Genomic DNA, 19221 nt, shown 5'->3' with positions numbered 1-19221 from the left:
CTCCCTGGGGCCGGGGAGAGGCGCAGAGGGAAGCGAGACTGCGGCCGGTTCTCAGAAGCTCCACGGAAACCCCCTCCTCCGCAGCGGGCCCTGGCGGCGCGGGCTGGGCAGGGCGGCTGCCGTGGTGGCCGTCAACCTCTCCCCTTCTCCCCTGCCCAGGTGAGCAATGCCACGGACGTGATCTTTGAGGCCGGCGACGAGCAGCAGCTGGTTTCCTGGACAGCAGAAATCAAAGACTGCCTGAGCCGAGGGTAAGGAGGAGCCGGGGCTGCGCCAGCCGCGGCCTGGCCCCCGCGTCGGCAAAGTCCGCTCGCCGCTAACCACGCACCCACCGTGGCCGTGATCCCAGCCTTGGCCCAGTGCCCGTGGCAGGCCACCCCTCTGCAGCACAGCACGTGCCCGGGAAGAGCTGTGGGCGTGCCCAGGCCACGGCACGAGGGCTTCGGGGCGCCAGCTCTTGGTTCCCAGGCCTCCACGTCCCCACCGGTTGCTTGGGGCAGACACCCCCCGTTTCCCAGCACGGAGGCAGCCTGGCCCTGTTCCCACAAGCAGGGAAGCCAGGGGCCAGGCTGTCGCTACCCTCCGGAGAACGGGGAAGGAGGCATCCAGCCCGCTCGAGTGGGGCCACGGACCAGGCCCCGGGGAGGGAGCACAGGCAGGCCCAGCCGGCCCGCAGGCTTCAGCTATCGCCAGCTTTTCCTGCAATCGAAATCCCCAGCAGCATGTCCTCCCCAGGCCCCAGTGTGATTCCCTCTGCTCCCGCTGCCCCGACCGGGCTCCCCCACTTCCATGAATTCGGAGCTGCTTCTGTCCAGGGCTCCTGAGAGGCTAACGCAGCTCGGCTTGGGGCTGTGCAGATGTTCCCCCACTTCCCCCACTTGGCACAGGACAGGGTTGCCTGCCCCGAGCCCCTCCCTGGCCTGCACGGCCGTGGCCGTAAGCTCACAGACGGGGCGTCCAGCCGGGCTTGTGGCCTCTTGCAGGGCAGGGTTGAGGCTGGAAGGCCCCTGGCCCAGCAGCCTGGATCCAGAGGGTGTCCCTGGCTGGGTCCCGGAGCCCTGTGCCCGAAGAGCTGGGATTGATGGGGAACCGGGATGCCCATGGAGGCTCCTGGTGTTCCTCCTCCTCACCAGCTCCGGCAACCCCAGCACGTCCCCCTTCCCTCGGTGTTGCCCCTGGGCATGGAGGGTGCTTGCCCCTGCCATGTTGCAGCCGGCTCTGCGCGGGCGCAGCAGTGACGGCGCTCCCCGATTCCTCCCCGTAGGTCAGACGCAGCTGATGTAGAGCCGCTCCCGGGCCAGCACCCCGATGCCCTGGCGTCCAGCCCCGCGACCAGCAGCACCGACTCCCTTAACCAAGGTGAGCGCCCCGCGCGGCACCACGGCTCTGCTCGGCCCAGAGGAGGAAGGGAGGGACGGCCTTGAGGATGAGGCAGGAGATCGCGCTGTGCTCCGTTTTCCCCGCGCCTGCTCGCTCTGAGGGAGCACTTTGCGGGGGGCCAGTCTCACCGGCCTGGCAGCCAGGGGAGGGCGCGCTCCTCATAGGAGCCCCAAGCCCAAGGGTGATGGAGCTGGGGAACAGGCCGGCCGTGCCAAAGGGCAGACGTGGCTCTGTGGCCTCTCCCCAGACAGGCTGCAAGGCCCAGCCACCAGCCTACCCACGCTGGGCGCGAGGGGGCCTGCACTGCACTCGTCTCCTGGCCTCCTTGAGAAGTGCCCTCTCTCTAAGGCTGGGCTCCGTCCGGTGTTGCGGGTGCAGGGGGTGATAACAGGAGGAGACAAAGCCACGGCTCCCTCGTGGCAGGGGCGGTGCAGACCACTCACAAGAGACGGGCCCTGCTCCGAGGTGCTTGTAGGGACAGCAGATGGGGGCCCGGGCCCGGAAGGGGCAACAGGCTTGCAATAGGTAGGGCAAGGTTGCCCAGCACGCGGGTCCAGGGCCGGGCAGCCTCCAAAGCTAGCGTCCGGACAGCAAAGCAAGCGTGCAAATGGCATGCTGGTGAGAGCGCCCGGGTGGGGAGCAGAGCGTGCGCGGTGAGGGCCAGGCCGGGTGCACACGGGGCAGTGGCCTGCAGATGCTGGGGAGCACCGGGCAGCACAGGGCAGGCCCCACGTGCACTAGACCATCAGGGCAGACGTCACCCAGGCAGAGCTGCAACAGGGTGGAGGCTGTGCTGAGCGACCGAAGGACGGGTACCTGCAGGGAGCTTGTGCTGACGCCCAGCGGGAAGCCCTGGGGCCAGGCACCATGAGGGCGCTGGTCCTGCCATCACACGCTATCGCTATCAAGGCTGGCCTCCAGGAACCTGGGCAGGGCTGCATCGGGGGAAGGCTCCAGGTTGCCTCTTGCTTTCTGTTGCCAAGAAATCAGTCCCCGGCCTGCCCTTTCCTGTAAAGAGGAACTGGGCTGACCTGGCCTCAGGTTGCGTCGCCAGGAAACCAGGCTGTTACTGATAGCCTTTGCGCTTGGTTTCAGTCTCACGCAGCGCCCGGGCCCCGCAGCACACGGCTCCAAAGCAGAAGTGGCTGGTGACTGGGTTAAAGAGCGTGGCCGGGCTCAGCAAAGCCACGCACGCGAGGCGTGGGGAAGAGTCTGGTGCGCGCCGCTCATGGCCGGCTCCCCTTCCCGCAGACGTGCCGCGCGGCAGCTGAGGAGCCGGGGATGGCGGAGAAGCGGCCTCATCGTCCTTCGTGGCTGCTACAGAGCTCGCACACACGTTTCCCCCCCCTCCCCACAGCCCCACGGGTCCTGACACGTCTCCCTCTCTCCTCCCTCCAGGGGCCGTGCCCTGTGCGCCCCCCGAGCCGCCCTGCCAGAAAACCGACCATTTCCTGTCGTCCTACCCCTGGTTCCACGGGCCCATCTCTCGCGTCAAGGCTGCCCACCTCGTTCAGCTGCAGGGGCCGGAAGGCCACGGGGTTTTCCTCGTTCGACAGAGCGAAACCCGCAGGGGGGAATACGTCCTCACCTTCAACTTTCAGGGAAGAGCGAAGGTACAGTCTGGGCCCAGGGGCATGTGGGGGTCCCCTCTTTGGCCTGAGCTTGCTCCCCGAGCTGGACGAGAGGAGCAAAGCATGGCCCAGCTGGCCTCAGGTGCAGCTCGGACCGCCGGCTGGGTCCGTTCCCCCTCGGGCACCCTGCGGCAGGGAGCACACGTGCCCCCTTGCCTCGTGCCCTAGCAGAAAGGGGATTTTTTTACCCCACGGCCCCCGTTTCCACATGGGGAGCCGGCTGGTGGGCTCCGGCGGTGCCTCTGCTGCTTCCAGCGCCCAAGGAAGCAGAGCCAGGCACCTGCTGGGCCTCCCCGGGTCACGGCCACTGCAGGGACTGCCCCGGAGGGCTCCGAAATGGGGCTGAGGCTGTGATATACAGAGCAGCCCTTGGGGATGGAGGCAGCCCTGTTCTGATTACACGGGGTCCCTAGGGGCTAGCACAAAGCCCCTCAGCGCTGCAGGGGCCCAGGCAGGGCTTTCCCATCAGGGCAGGGCCCATTGCCCCGCCAGCTCCAAGCGAGACGCTAACGGTGCCCTCCCTCCCCTGACAGCACCTGCGCCTCTCATTGACTGAGCGAGGACAGTGCCGCGTGCAGCACCTCCACTTCACCTCCATCGGGGACATGCTTGCCCACTTCCAGCGCTATCCCATCCCCCTGGAGTCCGGCGCTGCCTGCAACGTCAAGCTCTCCAGCTACGTCCCTTTCTCCCAAGGTACAGGGGGCCTGGGGACTGCGGCCGGGACCGGGGGATGTTCCCATGGGGCAGGCGCTGAGCAGCAGGCAGGAATTGCCCTCAAAGGCATCGGCAGGCCTTGCGCCGTAGCGTAGCGTTGTGTCAGTGCGGCTGCCGAGAGCCAGCAGGGCCAAGGCCAGCAGCCAGCAAAGGCATGGGAGTGCGGGGAGGGCCAGCCCCTGCCTCCAGGCCTTTGCTGCCGTAAGTCGGAGCAGGGCGAAGGCAGCTCCCTCCGTGGCCTCCAGCGTGGAGCTCTGCAGGAAGGCAGTGCCACTCCCGGCTGCAAGAGACTCGTGAGGAAGAGAATGACAAACTCTCAGGGTCCCCCGGCCACCGGGCCTCAGCCTTGCACTGGTGTCCCCAAGGCCAGGCCTGGGGAACTGCAGTACTGACCTACGGCCCCAGCCGCGGGGCAGCTGCTCCGACAGCAGTGGTGCTCCCCGACTGAGGATGGGCCCAGGCCCTAGGGAGGGCCTGGCGTGCAACTTCCCAGCACTAGCCGTGACTCACGAGCCATGCAGCTGACCCAGTTAGAGCGCCATCGGGGAGGCAGAGGGCCCGCTCCCCTCCGCACCCAGCGGCTCTGGTCCCGGCTGTGGGGAGGTGGAGGCTGGAAACCCATAACATGAGCCCTAAACCGGGCTGCTCTGAGCCCTGCTTCCTGTGGCCACGGGACCATCTGCTCCCAGCAGTCTCCTCTCCCCCTGCTGATTGCTGCCTGCAGGGGGGGCTTGGAACAAAAAAGCCCCAAGCTCAGCATTGTCCTGTTCCTCTCCAAATCGCACGCGCGCACCTGCCAAGGATGGGGGAGGCTTGGAAACAGTTTTGCCATCCAGGCTGTGTTTCCAGGTGGAAAGCCACCGTGCAGCACCTCCAATGGCCTGGGCCTATGCTCCAGGCCAGCCCACGGCCCTGGGTGGCTGCGTTACAGGGAGGCTGGCGCACGGTGGGAGGCTGCAGACTTACTGCTGCAGGGTGGAGGGATGCGGGAGGGCACAGGTAGACGGGTGCCCCGCTCTGGGGAACAGAGGTGACAGGCCAGAGCATCCCTGCCCAGCAGCTCAAGTGGGGCTAGAGCCCAAGATCTCCAAGTCCAGCCCTCATCTCATGCAACTGGCTCTTGCCTTTGTTTCCACCCGGGTTGCAAGCCCCAAGAACCGGCCGTGCTGCCTCTGCAGTGGTTCAGTAGGACTGGGCTCAGGTACAGGGTCTCAGGGACCGTACAAGCCGTCCTGCAGCAGCTCCGATGGCAGAGCTGAGCCCGGCGACCCTGCGGGCGCAAGGCAGGAAGGAGGCCAGAGAGATGGTGTAGAAGGTGTGTGCTCTCCCTCCCTCCTGGCATAGGGTGGAGGGGAGTGCCTCGTACCTCCTCCTCTGTAGCTTTAGGACCCACCAGACTGGGCCCTGCCTGCACAGCCTGCTCTGGGAAGGGGCAGGGGAGTTTTGGGTACAGGCAGGTGCAGGGGCAGGTGCACTTGCCCCAGGCCTATGGGCCACAACAGGAAGTGCCTACCCAGAGCTGGAGCAGGCGACTCTCGGGCCTCGGGCTTCCTCTCTGAAAAGGAGAAGTTGCCCCTGCTGCGGTCCGCAGGGGCCGTGTGCCCGGTTCCCATCCGGTGCTCACTGAGAACAGCATGTTCCCACTCAGTGCTGCACGGCCTGAAAAAGCCTTGGTAGGGGGCACCCCCAGCCAGCCAGCGAACCGGAGCCTACAGCTCGGCTCCCCTGCGTTGCACTTGGGGAAGCAGCCGCAGAAGGGGCCAAGAAGTAGCTGGCTCCTGCAGGCAGCTGCTGGGGAGAACGGCTTGCTGCCCTGTGCCTGACAGGCTGCCCCCTGCCCACCAAATAAAAGCCAGCAGGGGAAAAAGTGCAGTGGAGAAGCAGGCAGGATGCTGGCAGCTGCTGCTCCTGGCAGGGTGAACCTGCTCCAGGAGGGCACGAGGGTCCCTACCTGCCATTTCACCAGCTTGGCTTCCTCCACAGCCCCAGCCTCTGCCAGCACCATCCTGCTCCCCTTCTCCATCCCCAGCTGGAGCACCGACCTCAGCCTGCCTCACATCAGCTCCTCCAGCTGCCCGCGGCTGCACGTGACCGACCACCTCCACCCCAGCTCTCAGCCCGAGCAGATCTTCCACCTGGTGCCCCCTCCAGAAGAGCTGGCGCAGAGCCTGCGCCTCAGCGAGGCAGCCCCCGTGCCCGTCGGCCTGCCCCGGACCTCTGACTACGAGCTGGACTCCCCAGGCCGGGGGCACACGCGAGCCATCGACAACCAGTACACGCCGCTCTGAGGGGGTGGCCGGGCGGAGGCGTTTTGCAAAAGAAAGTATTTGAAACCTTGTGCCAAAATGTTTGGGGAATTGTACAGGAGAGCGAAGAACTGGTGTTCTTTTCCTTCTGGTTCAGGATGGTTGCAAGGAGAGGGACTGGGCTTAGGCCTGTTCAAGGGCCCTGTTTAGACCAGCTCTCCCTCCTTACTGTTTACAGACACTGCAGCGCGAGGCTCACGGCCCCGATCCGTTATCAGTACCGAGTATTTCAGTCACTTGCAGTCTCCTGGCCAGTTTTGACGTGGCCAAGTTCAGGAAAGCCCGAGTTACACCCACAGGGTTGAAAGTGCTTAGACAAATTGCTGATTTGGGCCAGGCAGAGGCAGGGCAGAGGCACTTCCTGCTGCTCAAGGCATGTGCTGCAGTTGCATAACATCACCCGGTTCCCTCTCTCCTCCTGGGCCAGGCACAGACCCCATTAGCAAAGGGTTTGCTCTGCAGTTCTGGAGGTGGAGAAAACGGGCTGACAGCTTGTTAACACATTAACAAACGAGTAGCTGCAGTCGCTCGCTGCTACAACTGTGGCAGAAGAAATCGTTCCAGCCATTCATTAATGAAAAAGGTGAACACTAACTTCCCCCTATTGTTCCTAGAAAAATAATGTAACTGATGGGTGGAGCATGGAGACTGACATCTCTTCGTAGTCAAGCTCCACTCCAAGACCGGGAGCAATTTAAGCACAAAGCTAGTCAAGTAGATTTTCCAGACGTTTTACCTCAAGCTGTTTCTTAAAGCACAGATTTGCTGGCCGCCCTGCTCGCTTGCTCCCCAGCTTAGCCTGCTTGAACAGCCGCCTGAGGCCTTTCCAGCTCTGCAGACGGTGCTCCGTTACTGGTTTCTCCCAGACGGATGCCACCACTCGTCCCCGCCTGTAGATCTTGCACTACCGAGCGCTAACAGAAGCTCACATTTTTGTGCCTTACTTGGACTAAGATTAGGGTTTGGCATTTCTACACTTAGTCAGACACCTGTGATTGTACCCACCCGTTTGCCTTTATACTGCTTTGGACACTGGATGGAGGCACAGCTACATGTACTTGCTTAAGGTTTATAAGCAATAAAAATCGCCACTCCCACAAGGCTGGAAGGCTCTGCAACAAGCACAGCCAACCTGTTCCCGTTCACGGTCAGGCCAACGCCTCCCGCTGCGAGGCGGCGTGACAGCAGGTCTCATGGAAAAGGAGCAGTAGAAATTAGCTGACTTGAAATGTGAACCGGGAGCAAGAGCGGAGGAGAGCTGGCGCACAGCTACACAGTGCTCCGGTTAGTGGTTTCTAGGTGGTGCGCTCGCGCTAAACGCACAGCCCCCACGCCAAAACGGTGCCAATCAGGGTGCTAAGAGCAGGCCCATTTAGATCAGTGATTTTCCACCATCTCTGCAACAGTTTAGGATTGATTGCCAGGCAAAGCCCACCCCGGGAAAGCAGATATAGCAGGAGCCTGAAGCCACTACTGCAAACCTCCAAGCTTCTCTCCACTGTGCTGGTTTTGTTCAAGCAAAACAAAAGGCATTTGCTTGCCCCACTCAATGCCCCCCAAGTGCCAGGAAGGACGGGCAGTGGATGCAGGGAGCTGCTGCCCAGTGATAGGACAGCCCTGACAGGAGCCTGCAGAGCTGCAGCAAACCCAAGTCAGCATCACAGGGACCAGTTCTCCGTTTCCCCAGCCAGGCCGAAGTGCACCCTGTCCTTCACATCATGCTCCAGACCACATTCACACCAAGGAGCAGTTCGGGAGAGCGTGCGAGCCTTCAGGAGCATTTCACTACATCGGAAGTTGGCAGCGATTCCTGGGCTGAGGTTACACCTCGGTACTTCAGAAAATCCAGCCCGTCCACACGGCTGGAATCGAGTCCTTGCAGCGGAGCAAAACCCGACACGCCCAGGCTCTTTCCAAGTCGAGCATTAAAGCTTTGTTTGCTTTACCAGGGGCAAGCTGCCCCGAACAGGCCATGGCAAAGGGACTAGCTTGACCCCAACGGAAAGGGAGTAAGAGTTCAAAGGGATGCTGTCAACCTGGAAAATCCCTGCAGTGTTTGAAGGCCATGCACACAGGAACTCCACCCACCTTCCGCTGCCAGATGCTCCCCACCACCACTGCCCTCGCTTGCTCAGCATGGCATCTGAAGAGGTTCAAGCCCGAAGCATCCAGCCTGGAGACCAAACGAAGCCTGGCGGCCCAGCAAGTGAAGCTGTTGGTGCAGTGAGCACCCCTCGCCCACCTGCCAAGGTGCAGAGTCCACTTCAGGAATTCATCTGTCAGCCAGAGAGCGTGATCATAAATTAAAAAAAAAAAAAAAAAAATCAGGGATAAAAACTTATAGCCATTGAAATGCTGGTGACTGGTGACTTTTGGGAGGAAAGTTATTGGCTTCGTGGTCATTCAGGAGGGAGGGCTCCTGGCTTTAGAGAAGTGTTTGAGAGGACAAAGATCTTGATGGACATAAGCCGTGGTTCACCTTGAGACACTTAAATATGAACATTTTCCACTATAAAGCACACAAGTGATTCTGTGCAGGGCAAGGGCTTGTCCCGGTTTTGAAGCATCCAGGACGGTTGCCTCATGCATTCACAGCCTTGCAACTCGGGCAGGCCTCCCCTTAGCCACCAGTCAGTGATGTTGGCCCCCCGGATGACCACAGCCAGGTAAACGCTGTTGCACAGGGCTGGATGGACACCTGGCTTGGCTGAAGTTGAGCGAGAACCGAGAGCAGTTTTGGGCTCCGGGGAAGGTGCTTCCAGCATTAAGTCCAACCGGGGCTCCAAAGCACAACGCTGCCTGGGAACAGCTGTGGGTGAATGCAGATGGAGCCGTGAAGGAGACGCATCCAAGCCCTTCTCTCTCAGGAGGCACCAGCATGGGGCTAGCAGAAGGCCTGCTTTCACCCCAGCTGGTTACGAGTTAGTTGCATGCATCTCTCAGTGAAGACCGTGCTTAGTGCCTTGAGGATCTAGCTGTACTGCCACAAACAGGAGCCTATTTCAGCCAGTACCCTGTGAAACAGCCAGCACATGGCCAGAATACAGGCCTGTGCCCGAGTCCGATAAGGCCTTCACTGAAGTCAACTCCCCTTATTCTCAGGACAGGACTTGCTCTTTGCAGACTGGCTCTCCAGCAGCTCCCGCACATCCTCACAGCAGGCAGGCTCTGCGGATGATGTCGCGCGCGCGCGCGTGCGTGCGTGCGGACCCATCCTGGTCTAGCCCTTTAATTCCCCCCATCCTGGTAGAATGGGGCCAGCATTTAAGAGCAGGTTACCCACCCCACAGATGCTTCTGCTTCAGGGCTCTCTTCTGCAGCATGGCTCCCAGGAAAGGGTCCAGGTTCAGGGGAAGCAAAGCCAACCCAACCCCAGAGAATTAAAAGGCAGCCAGGTGGCAGGATACTTACTTGTTTCAAAGCTCTGCTCCCTCAGCAAAGTATTCAGGTAATAATCTTTCTTCTGTTCCTTGCAACAAGAACACTTGTAGTTTTACACCCGACATTTGTACTTTAACACGCATGCAAGGCTGCAATCTTGACTGACAGGTTTTAATACAGTATTCTAGATTTCAAACTTAAGATGCCCTGTAATGATACAACAAGCTTAGGCAGCCAAAGTCCACAAGTATACGAGGCGATTGTGCAGTCTACACACTGCCTTTGTAACCCACCTGCAAATCAAGGCCAATAAGGGTTCTGTTGGAATGAGGTGCATTTGTTTAGAGTTCTTCTTTTCACCAACACAGAAAATTATTCTTGTATAGCAGATTTTCTATATATTGTTTCTGTATGTACTGTACAAGTAACTTATTCTTGAATAATGCACATTTTGCTATGTAAAAAATCCTGCTCTTAAACTTTTTAGAATTTTTCACTCTCGTCCCTTCACATTCCTACTTCTAACCCGATCTTCTCCAGAAGCAGCTCTTGTGTTTCCAGCGATTGGATTAACAGCTGTTAGAAGAGCCCTGCCCCCCACCCAAACTGTTAGAAATGGAATAGCTCTCCAAGTGAAGCAAAGGTTTAACAAACCTGCCTGAACGTGCCGATCTGCTCAGGCCCCTGCTCTTCAAGGAGCACAGGCACAAGGCGTTTCACTCACTGGGGTGGATCAAAGCACCCTCTGTATTTTTAATGATACTGTGCCCCCTGCTGCTAACCAGAACCGCTTCTCTAAGTGACATCAGCCTTGCACTGTGGTCGCTCAAGACAGCGGACTTGAGAGACCAAAGCTAGCCTGCTTTCCTCTCCAAGCCCTACACTTCTGTGCCAGCCGCGTTCCACGGACAGATTAGTATTTCACTCACCTTTTCAGTGCAGCCAGGGGCAATGCAGCTGGAGCGCAGGAGACTCCCATTTCCTCTTCCAATCCATCCTCATCTTCTAGGCAGCAGATTTTAAAGCATGCTCAACAAGGAACAGCAGCAGAGACCGCAGCGTATTTCGCAGTCAGTGCAAACTGCTACGGGTTAATGCAAGGAAGTCAAGCGCAACAGTTCTCCCAGTCCCTCATGCCGGAGCTTTTACTCAGTCTGGCAAGTAGCTTCCACCAACAGCGACCGATACCAACACCACTGGCCTTCACGTCATCTCTAGAGCCCTACAGAAACAGCTAGGTCTGCTTCTCACAGAGGGAGTCGTATCATTTGACGGGAAGGCTACAACAGTTGAGATCAAATATCATACTTGGAATGCGCTTACAGTTCAGACAAGTAGCTTGAAACGCATACCCTGAACACCACACTTGCACCAAACCTCGCGTCACGGGGGTGTCAAATGCTGCTCATTTTTGTACAGCCAAAGCAAGTTTACCCGGCGGGGAACGGGACGAACGCTCGGGAGACGGAGGATGCCGTACATACCTCAAGAGAACACGCTTGCCATGTTGGTCAGTTTTTAAAACTTTTTTTATTTTTTAATTTTTTTTTAAAGTTTTTATTTTATATTATCTACAAAGGTTTGTCTTTTTTTTTTTTAACTTAAAAGTTACATCACTGTCTTGAGATAGTGATCACCTCATCAAACGTGATTTATAAATAATAATCCATCAGTTTGATGATTAGAATTTTTTTACTGAACGGTTTCAAGTTTAGTTAGAAGTAAAAGGGATCTCCGAGTCTTGATTTTTAGTGATAATAGCAGCAAGAATCACTCTTGTTACTTCCTTTGCTAGCTGATGAGTTCAGAACTTTGAAGGGTCGTTAAAAAATAAATAACTTCCAGTTTTCAGCAAGCAGAGCTGGGGCACTTGCAGGACTCTGATACAGTGCATGGAATTATGGAATAGCCCACAAGTTCCTACATGCCTCTACTCAGTCCACATCTCTCCCACTGCAAGATGAACTGTTAGCATTCCTACTGAATGTTACAAGAAATCAATTTTTTTTTTTTTTTTTTAAACAAAATAAATGAAATTCTAGTTTTTCTGTGCTTCCAGTTGGCAGAAGCAGTAGAAGGAGGGTTTTGGCCTACAAAAGGTATCCAGCCTTTCAGTTACTCCAGATCAGCCTTACAACTGTTGTTGGTGGTGGGCTTGTACTGCAAAAGAAAGTGCACAAGTCAGTAGCAAATTGGCAAAGCCATGCAACTGTCTGCTAGTCTCCTGGGCACAGGGTCACTACTCCGCTCAAGCCTTGCAAAAACCTGCGTTAAGATGTCCTTTGGCTGATTGCTCTACCTAATCCCCTGGAAGCCACAATTTGCTCTCCCCACTCATCCCCCAACACACAAAATGAGGTGTTTGTTCACTGCACAAGATCACAAGCTGCTCTGAAGGGGAACAAAGCATTTAAGAAGATCAGGCAAGATTTACACATGAAGAGAGTAATAAAAAATAACCAAAAAACAAGGAGCACCTACTTTTCCTCAAGCAACGGCACTGCAAAATAGCGCTCTCGGAATAAGGAGCACACTTCCAGCGGCCACTTGCCTTCAGCCGTTGGAAGTCTGCAATGCTCGCGCCTCTCGAGCGCTATTCCTGCAGCTGCCCTCAAGACCCGTCACTGCTTGGCGTTTTAGGACCCAGACCATTCAACCAGAGGCCACGCGGCAGCGCATCCCCCAAGGCAAGGGCAAGAAGGTGCAGTCCCAAACTCCACAGCCATCAGTCCCTGTACTTCAGCCTCGGCTACGTTAGCTAAGTCTTGCACACGTACCACGCTCACACCTGCACTGCCAAGATACAAATGCTAAGGGCAGAACAGCCGTCTGCCTCTAGCAGTTTGCCTCGGTAAAAAAAGGACATCTTGAGGATTTTTTGTTTTCTCTCTTTCTCCCCACACCTGGCTCACACTGCTCTCCTCACTAGTTTGACCTGGCTCAGTTACAGTGCAGGTCTCCCAGGCACACACTCCTCACCTGAAGGGTGCGTCATATAGGGGAAATGTGTTGTTGTCGAGACTGGAATGGGCTGTAGTGCACTTTGAGCGATGGCGGCTTGGGGACCACCAGGTGGCTGTGTCGTCATTAGCATCATTGGAGCATGGGCAGTTGGGTGAGAAGGAAGCATTCCTGACTGTACATGAGCCTGAAACAAAGAGCTCTTTAGTATAATGGTCACAAGGAGGCAACACTCCTGGCCACGGGGCTATCAAAGACTCTTCCGGCCGTCTCAGGAAGTCCGGAGATTTGCTCCGCTTGTGCTAGGTTGGCCAGTGCGTGCAATGGGGGCTGAGCCTGCTGCCTGGGGGAGGGCCTCAAATCCTTGCTCTCTGCCCTGCTACGAACATCTCTTCTCACTACCGGCAACTGGGGCAAGAGTCCCGTTACTGACTAAGAGCACAGGAGAGACCACCAGTGTGAGGGTGGGGGGATTGGGGACAGCAGAAGACCCCTCGCGTGTCATTACTAATGCTGAAAAGCACCTGGGACTCCTTTCCTACGCAAAGGATGAACTGGCACTGGGCAGAAAGACCAACTGACTGGCCCTCCACATGGCACAGGAGGTACTGCAAGGAAAGCCACAAAGCAAAGGCAAAGATTGCGAACTTCTCCTGAGAGAAACAGAGACTTTGCAACTACACTAACTTGGTTGCTCACATCCTAGACTCCCCCAATGCCTCTTCTTGGCTGCCTACTCGATACCCGCTCTTTCCAAAGCCCAATGGCCTTGTTCTCAGCCAGGCGGGTACTCATTCCACCCCTTTATTCTGCTATTCTGTCACCTTGGATATATCTTTAGTGCAGCTCAACACATTCAGGTTCTCATATGCCCCGGCCACATCTCAAATGGAAACGGAGATGCAGCTTGTCGCAGCAGATCACCCTGTGACAAACAAGCAAGCATGCATCTCCCTCAGCTCCTTCATGGCACTTCACGGACAGGAGGCAGCCACAGGAAAGACCAACACTTTGCAGTTGCAAGGTCCTCGCTATCTCAGCGAGGTCTTGGAAGTCCTCAAGCTAAGCAGCGCCCCAAGCCAGCAGGGTGTTTGGCTGCAGATGGTTTGCAGAAGTCAGATGTGGTCCTTTTAGCACATTTCGTTAGAGAGAAAAGCCCCGCTGCTGCGGGCAGATAGTCCCAGGGTCTGAACACTAGTGCAGACAGGAGCAGGCAGCGGAGGCCCCTCGGAGTCATTAAACATCCGAGTGCAGAAGCAGAGTCCCCTTCGGCGCTCATTTTACTGCCTTACTGACGCCCTTCCTCAAGATGGGACATGCCTTCCAGCAGCCCCAGAAGGCTCCACACTGCCTAGGGCCCCCTTTTCTGCCCATCAGCCATGTCTTCCCAGCCTTTTCTAACATCTGTCATGCCTGCAGTGGCCTTTCTACCCCAGCCGGGTGGTGGTTACTGTCCCTGTGGCAGCGACACATGCAGCAGCTCAGGCTGCCTGTGCCACTGTCTCAGTGCTTTACAGAACCCAACACCTGGGCCCGTTCTCAGTGCTGGCTCACGTGACATGCTGAGCTCCACAAGAGACCTTCAGAGCGCTGCCCACTGCACACGACGTGGGCATGAATCTCCCGAGGCCAGCCTGCTGGGAATCTCCTTGGTGCAGAGAGCAGCACAACAGCACTCAGCACCACGAGCCCCTCTGCTGTCATGGGGCTGAACCCCAATCCCTCACATGCTGAACCAGCATTGCCCCACAACCACAACCCCAGGGGACCGGGTCACTAGGGACTCGCAGAGCAGTGCCCAGTTCGGCGGATTACTGTGCGAGATGGCCGTGCCCGTCAAGCCAACAGGCCAAGGCTCCGCAAGCCTAGCCCAGAGGCAGAGAAACCTGGTCTCAGCTCCCCAGAGGTACTGGAGACTTCACAGCAGTCAAATGCTTTTGCAGTACCACTGGCACCCAATTCTCCTGTTCATCACTATGTCCTGGGCTCCGGGAGGGATCACAGACCAGTACTCCCAGTGGAGGGTGGTGCCCTGAAACACCAGTATGAACTGGTGGTTGCATGACGGCACCATCTGCCCCCCCTGCCCCTGCAGTACACGTGAGGAGACTGCCTCCACAGAGCAGCCAGCCTGGAGGCTCGGCACTCCAAGCATTTCAGAGGGGCAGCAGGCAGGACTTTCAAGGGACCGCGCGGAGCCAGAAAGCCCCAGTCCCCAGGACTACCCGAGCCAGGACAGATTGACAGCCCACTGAGCCCAACATCCCATTTCTGGTAGCATCCAGGTGCTCCAGCGGCAGCAGCAAGATCCCAGCGCAGAGCCGCCAGGCACAAGCCAGCTGGGATTTCCTCCTCTGAACCCAAGGGTAAGGCAACAATAAACCCAGTGACAGTACTAACACCTAGCCTTTGCAAGGAGGCATTAGGCCTAGCTCCTGGCTGGCCTGTGGAACCAGCTGTCCAGGGGACAGAGCAGAGAGCTTAGCAAGATTCACGACCAAGGACTACCAGTCACACGAGGTCACATAGCTTGAGCTGTTTGCTGTCCTCCTGCTGCTAAGGAGGAGTCTTCCCCCTAGGCAAGAAAGCACACAACTGTCTTCTAATCTGTGTGCTCCGCATAAGCTTGTCCTCTACTCAGGTCGCTGGACTCCAAGGTGGGAGCCAAGGGCTGAAGGCAGCATCCAAACAGGCTTTGCGCCATCATCCCTAGCTGCCAGCCAAGCAAATACTCACTGGGTAGGCCTGGACGCCCAGGCAGGTCTCCCTCCCTGCACCCTGTCTGCAACCCCACCCGTGCAGTTACAATTCTTCCTTGCCTTTGTCTAACCTGAATCTTGGTTGCCCTCACCCCAAGGCTGACCAGTGACCTCACTGCCAGCCCTTTCACAAGGTCCTTACCCTCCCAGGGCTTCCCAAAGCTGTCACAAGCATTTCCCTGTTGGCTGGGCTTAAAAGGGTTAAGCCTTGTGTTCGCAATGGGTTTCGACAAGCACTGGAGTGGAGCCCCACAGGAGCCGGCTAGGAAACATGGGGGGTTACCATGTTCTGGGGCATCTAATGGAGCTTCCAGATTTCTCGAACAGCATTAGGCAAATAGAGACCTAAGCAACACAGCTACTAGCCAATGCTGGGGGAAGTGCTGCTAGAAGGGTCCACTCCCCCAACCAAGTTACCCACATGAAACAGGCAACACAATGTTTCTGGAAGGCTTCAAAGTGGGTTTACCTGGGGTACGTGGGCCATGTGTGGCGGATTGGTATAGGCAGGCTGAACATGGGAAGGATGGATGGTGAAGACGGTCTGTTGTGCTGTAGGAAAGCTGTTCTGCGGAGACTGTGTGTTGGAGCCTGGCGTCATAGCAGGCGGGGTCGGGGCGAGCCCCGCGTGGTAAATGGCCGACTGCTGCTGCGGGTTGGCCAGGTGGAGGGCCTGCGCGGCCTGGTGCTGATGGTGCTGCAAAGACAATGTCGCGGGAGGAGGAGAGATTAGAGCTAGCTTGTGTGCATCCACGCTAGCACCCAGGGAACAGCCCCACGCACGCATTCACAGGGAAGCCAGGACACGTTGCTCAAAATTGATGCTCCCAGAATGCACGTCCGGGCACCTGCTGTGCGTCTGCACCCGCTTGCGAGAGACGAGCTCAGCCATGGCACAATGCTTCCTTTGTGCACCTTCACAAGCCAGGCTGCAGGGAAGGGACCACGGCAAGGTGCCTGCAGAACCAACCTATTTCCCCACAGCCAGGTAAGCCACTACCTTTCCTCCTCCTCACCCTCATCCTATAGTGATGGGATGGATCTCAGGCTCACAGGACAGCACAAGACCAAGACCACCAAATCCCCAGCACCCCCCAGTTCCTCGACAGGCATCTGAATACAGTCTCTAGGGAGGTTACATTTGCCCCCTGAACTGATGCTCCTCAGCATAGATTCTCCCTCTGAACAAAGATGCCAAAGAAGCAGGTGATGCAGTGCCCCCCACGCATGGATACCTGCACTGGGCTGGGAGCAGGGTGGCTTCCGGCATGTTGGCTTTGCTGCTGGCCTGTTGGCGTGGCAGATGGCTGCGGGTGAGAAGGATGCGGATGCAGCGTAGCATTGGGATGGGCATATTGCTGAGCAAGGGAGCCAGTGGAAACTAGAATGGAAGAGGAAGTTAGTGAGACCCAGGACTTCAAATTCCCATTATCACACAGCCGCCTCCACTGGAGGATACGACTGCTTGCTACTGCTACTAGAAATTAGTCCTTTTTTCCTGAACAGGTATTACCTAAACACCTTACCTTAGCTCTACAAATTTACACTAGCTTTTGTGAAGTTTGCCCAGTTTGGCAGGAAAGCCTATAAATAACCATAATTAATAATTCAGCTTGACGATGTAACAGGTACTGGACACCGTCACAAGAGCAGTATTTTATCTTTGCTTTTAGTCACGTGGACCAATCCAAACAACAATTTGGAATTAGCTGCATCAGAATTTACTTTTTTTTTTTCCTTCTTTAAATATGCTAATTTCCACCATCCACAAAGTCTTTGGCCTTATATCTAGCTAACCTCACCATGCTACTTTTCTGGAGATCTCACAGTTCAGTCAGTGCATGCATTTTACATGTACACCGACACATACCATGCACGTGAATGCAAGTTAAAAGGGACCAATGGTATATGCATAAAAGCCAATTTTAGTTATAGCTGGTATCTTGTGTGTGAAGAATAAAAGTCCCCTCTTCCTCTCATGCCTTTGTGTTCCCAGTCTGCAAGCCTTTTGGTGTTCAACAGAAAACTGACCCCCAGCGGAAAACAACTTAAATGCCCAAACCAAGCATCATGTATCAGCTTCAGCTGTGCAAGCTACGGGGTATCCCCCAACAATAAAACCAATGTATTCAGAAGGTCCCCAGTGAAAGGTCTGGCCACATTTTGCTACAAAATGGACAACTCTGTTGGCCTTTTGCTCTGAGGTTGAAGCCACAGCGAGCGGCTCCAAAAACAAACTTCACCGCACCATTGAGGGAAAATTTAACCAACTGTGCCAGTCCATGAGGAACAGAGATGCTGCCTAACACTTGCAGTTTTTTGATCCTGTACAAGTTGAGAACACAAGCCACCAAACCAGGCACAGCTCCCAGATGCCGTGCAGTCACTACATACTCACACTGGGCATTAACTCCTTCCAACCCTGCGACAGCATGCGGAAGGCAGTGCTCCACCGGCACTGAATCCAACTATCCCTAGGTCCTGAACCCAACTCTTGCCCCCAGCCATGCTCACGTCACCGAGTGCAGGGGCCCTGTACAATCCTTCAGTAACACGCACATGGAAACAGAGGGCTCTAATCCGACTGTCCTGAGAAGGGGGTTAAAGGAGACAAAAAATGTAAATGCCTCCAATAAAAGGACACCCCTGCCTGGACGGGGAGTAGCCATCGTATTGCTCTGCTGTGTACCCCAGACATGTCCCAGTCACTCACTTGCCTAACACTTCCCAGGCCAGTTTGCCATTACTTCTCCACTGCCTCCTGTTCAATCAATCATTTCAACGCTGCTCCGCTACCAGAGGGCTGCTTCTCCTGCAACAGCCATCCAGGAGGTCTTACAGCACATTCAACCCTTCTAAAATAATACTTCGGCAAGCCTTCTCCGACCTCCTGCTTCAGGCCAACAGTACAACAGTGGCATCCACCAAGGTCCGATTCTGCAATGTGGATGAGCTCTGGAGACGACATCGCGAGGCTTTTGATCTGCAGGATGAAGGCATTATTTTGAGCCTGCCTCGTTACGGCACTGAAACAGATGTCCCACAGGCACTCTCAGCTGGGAGTTCAGTTTTTTGAGCTGCAAAATTTGCCCGAAACTGTCCGTGTTCCTGTGCTGACAAACGAGACCCGGGATCTTGCCTTGATAAACGGTTTTGATGCTCAAATTTAAATCATTGCTTTGGTTTTTTCATGTTGCTACTAGGGTTTCATCGGCAGCGGCACCAGATGCCTAAAGCAGTGACATATTTCTCACTTCCTGCAAGATCGGCTGAACAGGGCGTTTTACACATTCCAATTCAAAACCAGCTCGTTTCCGTTTCTACGTTTCCTCTCTTCAGGGAACTCTTACTCTATTGGACTGGCTCCGCGCGGATATATTCCTATGACTAGTCCAAGGCAGGTGGGAAGCGTCTCCGTGTTAACGATGGGGAACGGAGGCAGAGGGATTCAGTTCTTTTCCGAAGGTTACGCAGCACTAGGAACTGCATCCAGCCCTTCCAGTCTTAACCACAAAGCGATCCTGCCTCCCTGCCGAGGAAGCTCGGTTCCACCCAGGAAGGGATACCGAAGCAGGAGTTCAAGCTGTAAGATACTCCAAGTTTCCCACATCCAGCCAGCCTTCACTCGGGAGAGGTCATTCCTCAAGCTATAGAGGAATAAGAGACGATCACAAATCTCTCAAGCACACAAGCTTCAAAGAATGGATCGGGCAGGCAAGTCACCAGCGCACGTCTGTCTAGTCCTCATGAGCGATCTAAGTGCACAGGAACAAAAGCAAGTCACTGGCGTCCAGCAGCATATCCCACAGCTGGGGAGAGAATGCTGCTTGTCAGCAGATTTTTGGTTTGAAGACCTGGGATTCATTGCCGTTTGAAATCTCAGATTTCCATCTCTGCAGGGCATTTGTCTTCATAACCTACTTCAGTCAGCTTCAGGTTTTTTAGGTATAACTTCTATGTCAGATGCTGCAGCAAGTTTTGTTTTAATGGTAAAACTGAAGAATAATTCCTCTTTAGTCTTCCTGAAGCTTTCTTACTTGAGTAAAACCTTTGTATGGAATCCAGTTAAGCCTCAAGAGAATCAGA

At 56.0% G+C, this 19221-nt stretch overlaps 2 protein-coding genes across 15 annotated transcripts in view; one reads left to right on the top strand and one right to left on the bottom strand.

The window, feature by feature from the left end:
• SH2B3 (SH2B adaptor protein 3) overlaps nucleotides 1-8356 on the top strand; it is a 67205-nt gene extending 58849 nt beyond the window's left edge. For all 6 annotated transcript variants that reach the window (XM_025198920.1, XM_014518436.2, XM_006015179.3 and 3 more), the window contains exons 4-8: nucleotides 160-251; nucleotides 1265-1359; nucleotides 2779-2993; nucleotides 3545-3707; nucleotides 5712-8356. In XM_025198920.1, coding sequence (XP_025054705.1) covers nucleotides 160-251; nucleotides 1265-1359; nucleotides 2779-2993; nucleotides 3545-3707; nucleotides 5712-6016 — 870 coding nt within the window. In that variant the 3' untranslated portion in view covers nucleotides 6017-8356. The remainder of the gene's footprint in view (nucleotides 1-159; nucleotides 252-1264; nucleotides 1360-2778; nucleotides 2994-3544; nucleotides 3708-5711) is intronic.
• Nucleotides 8357-10945: 2589 nt separating this feature from the next.
• ATXN2 (ataxin 2) overlaps nucleotides 10946-19221 on the bottom strand; it is a 46906-nt gene continuing 38630 nt past the window's right edge. For 4 of the 9 annotated variants that reach the window (XM_014518428.2, XM_014518424.2, XM_006015177.3 and 1 more), the window contains 4 exons: nucleotides 16371-16516; nucleotides 15605-15832; nucleotides 12395-12563; nucleotides 10947-11575 (listed from right to left, as the gene is read on the bottom strand). In XM_014518428.2, the coding sequence (XP_014373914.2) occupies nucleotides 11547-11575; nucleotides 12395-12563; nucleotides 15605-15832; nucleotides 16371-16516 (572 nt within the window). In that variant the 3' untranslated portion in view covers nucleotides 10947-11546. Of the gene's footprint in view, nucleotides 11576-12394; nucleotides 12564-15604; nucleotides 15833-16370; nucleotides 16517-19221 lie in introns of all 9 variants that reach the window. The other 5 variants (XM_025198873.1, XM_025198866.1, XM_025198857.1 and 2 more) reach the window with 3 other exon arrangements.

Source organism: Alligator sinensis, unplaced genomic scaffold, assembly GCF_000455745.1.
Source record: "Alligator sinensis unplaced genomic scaffold, ASM45574v1 scaffold628_2, whole genome shotgun sequence".
Classification (NCBI taxonomy): Eukaryota; Metazoa; Chordata; order Crocodylia; family Alligatoridae; genus Alligator; species Alligator sinensis.
The sequence above is the reverse complement of the archived record's forward strand: the minus strand, read 5'-3'. Positions and strand labels throughout refer to the sequence as shown.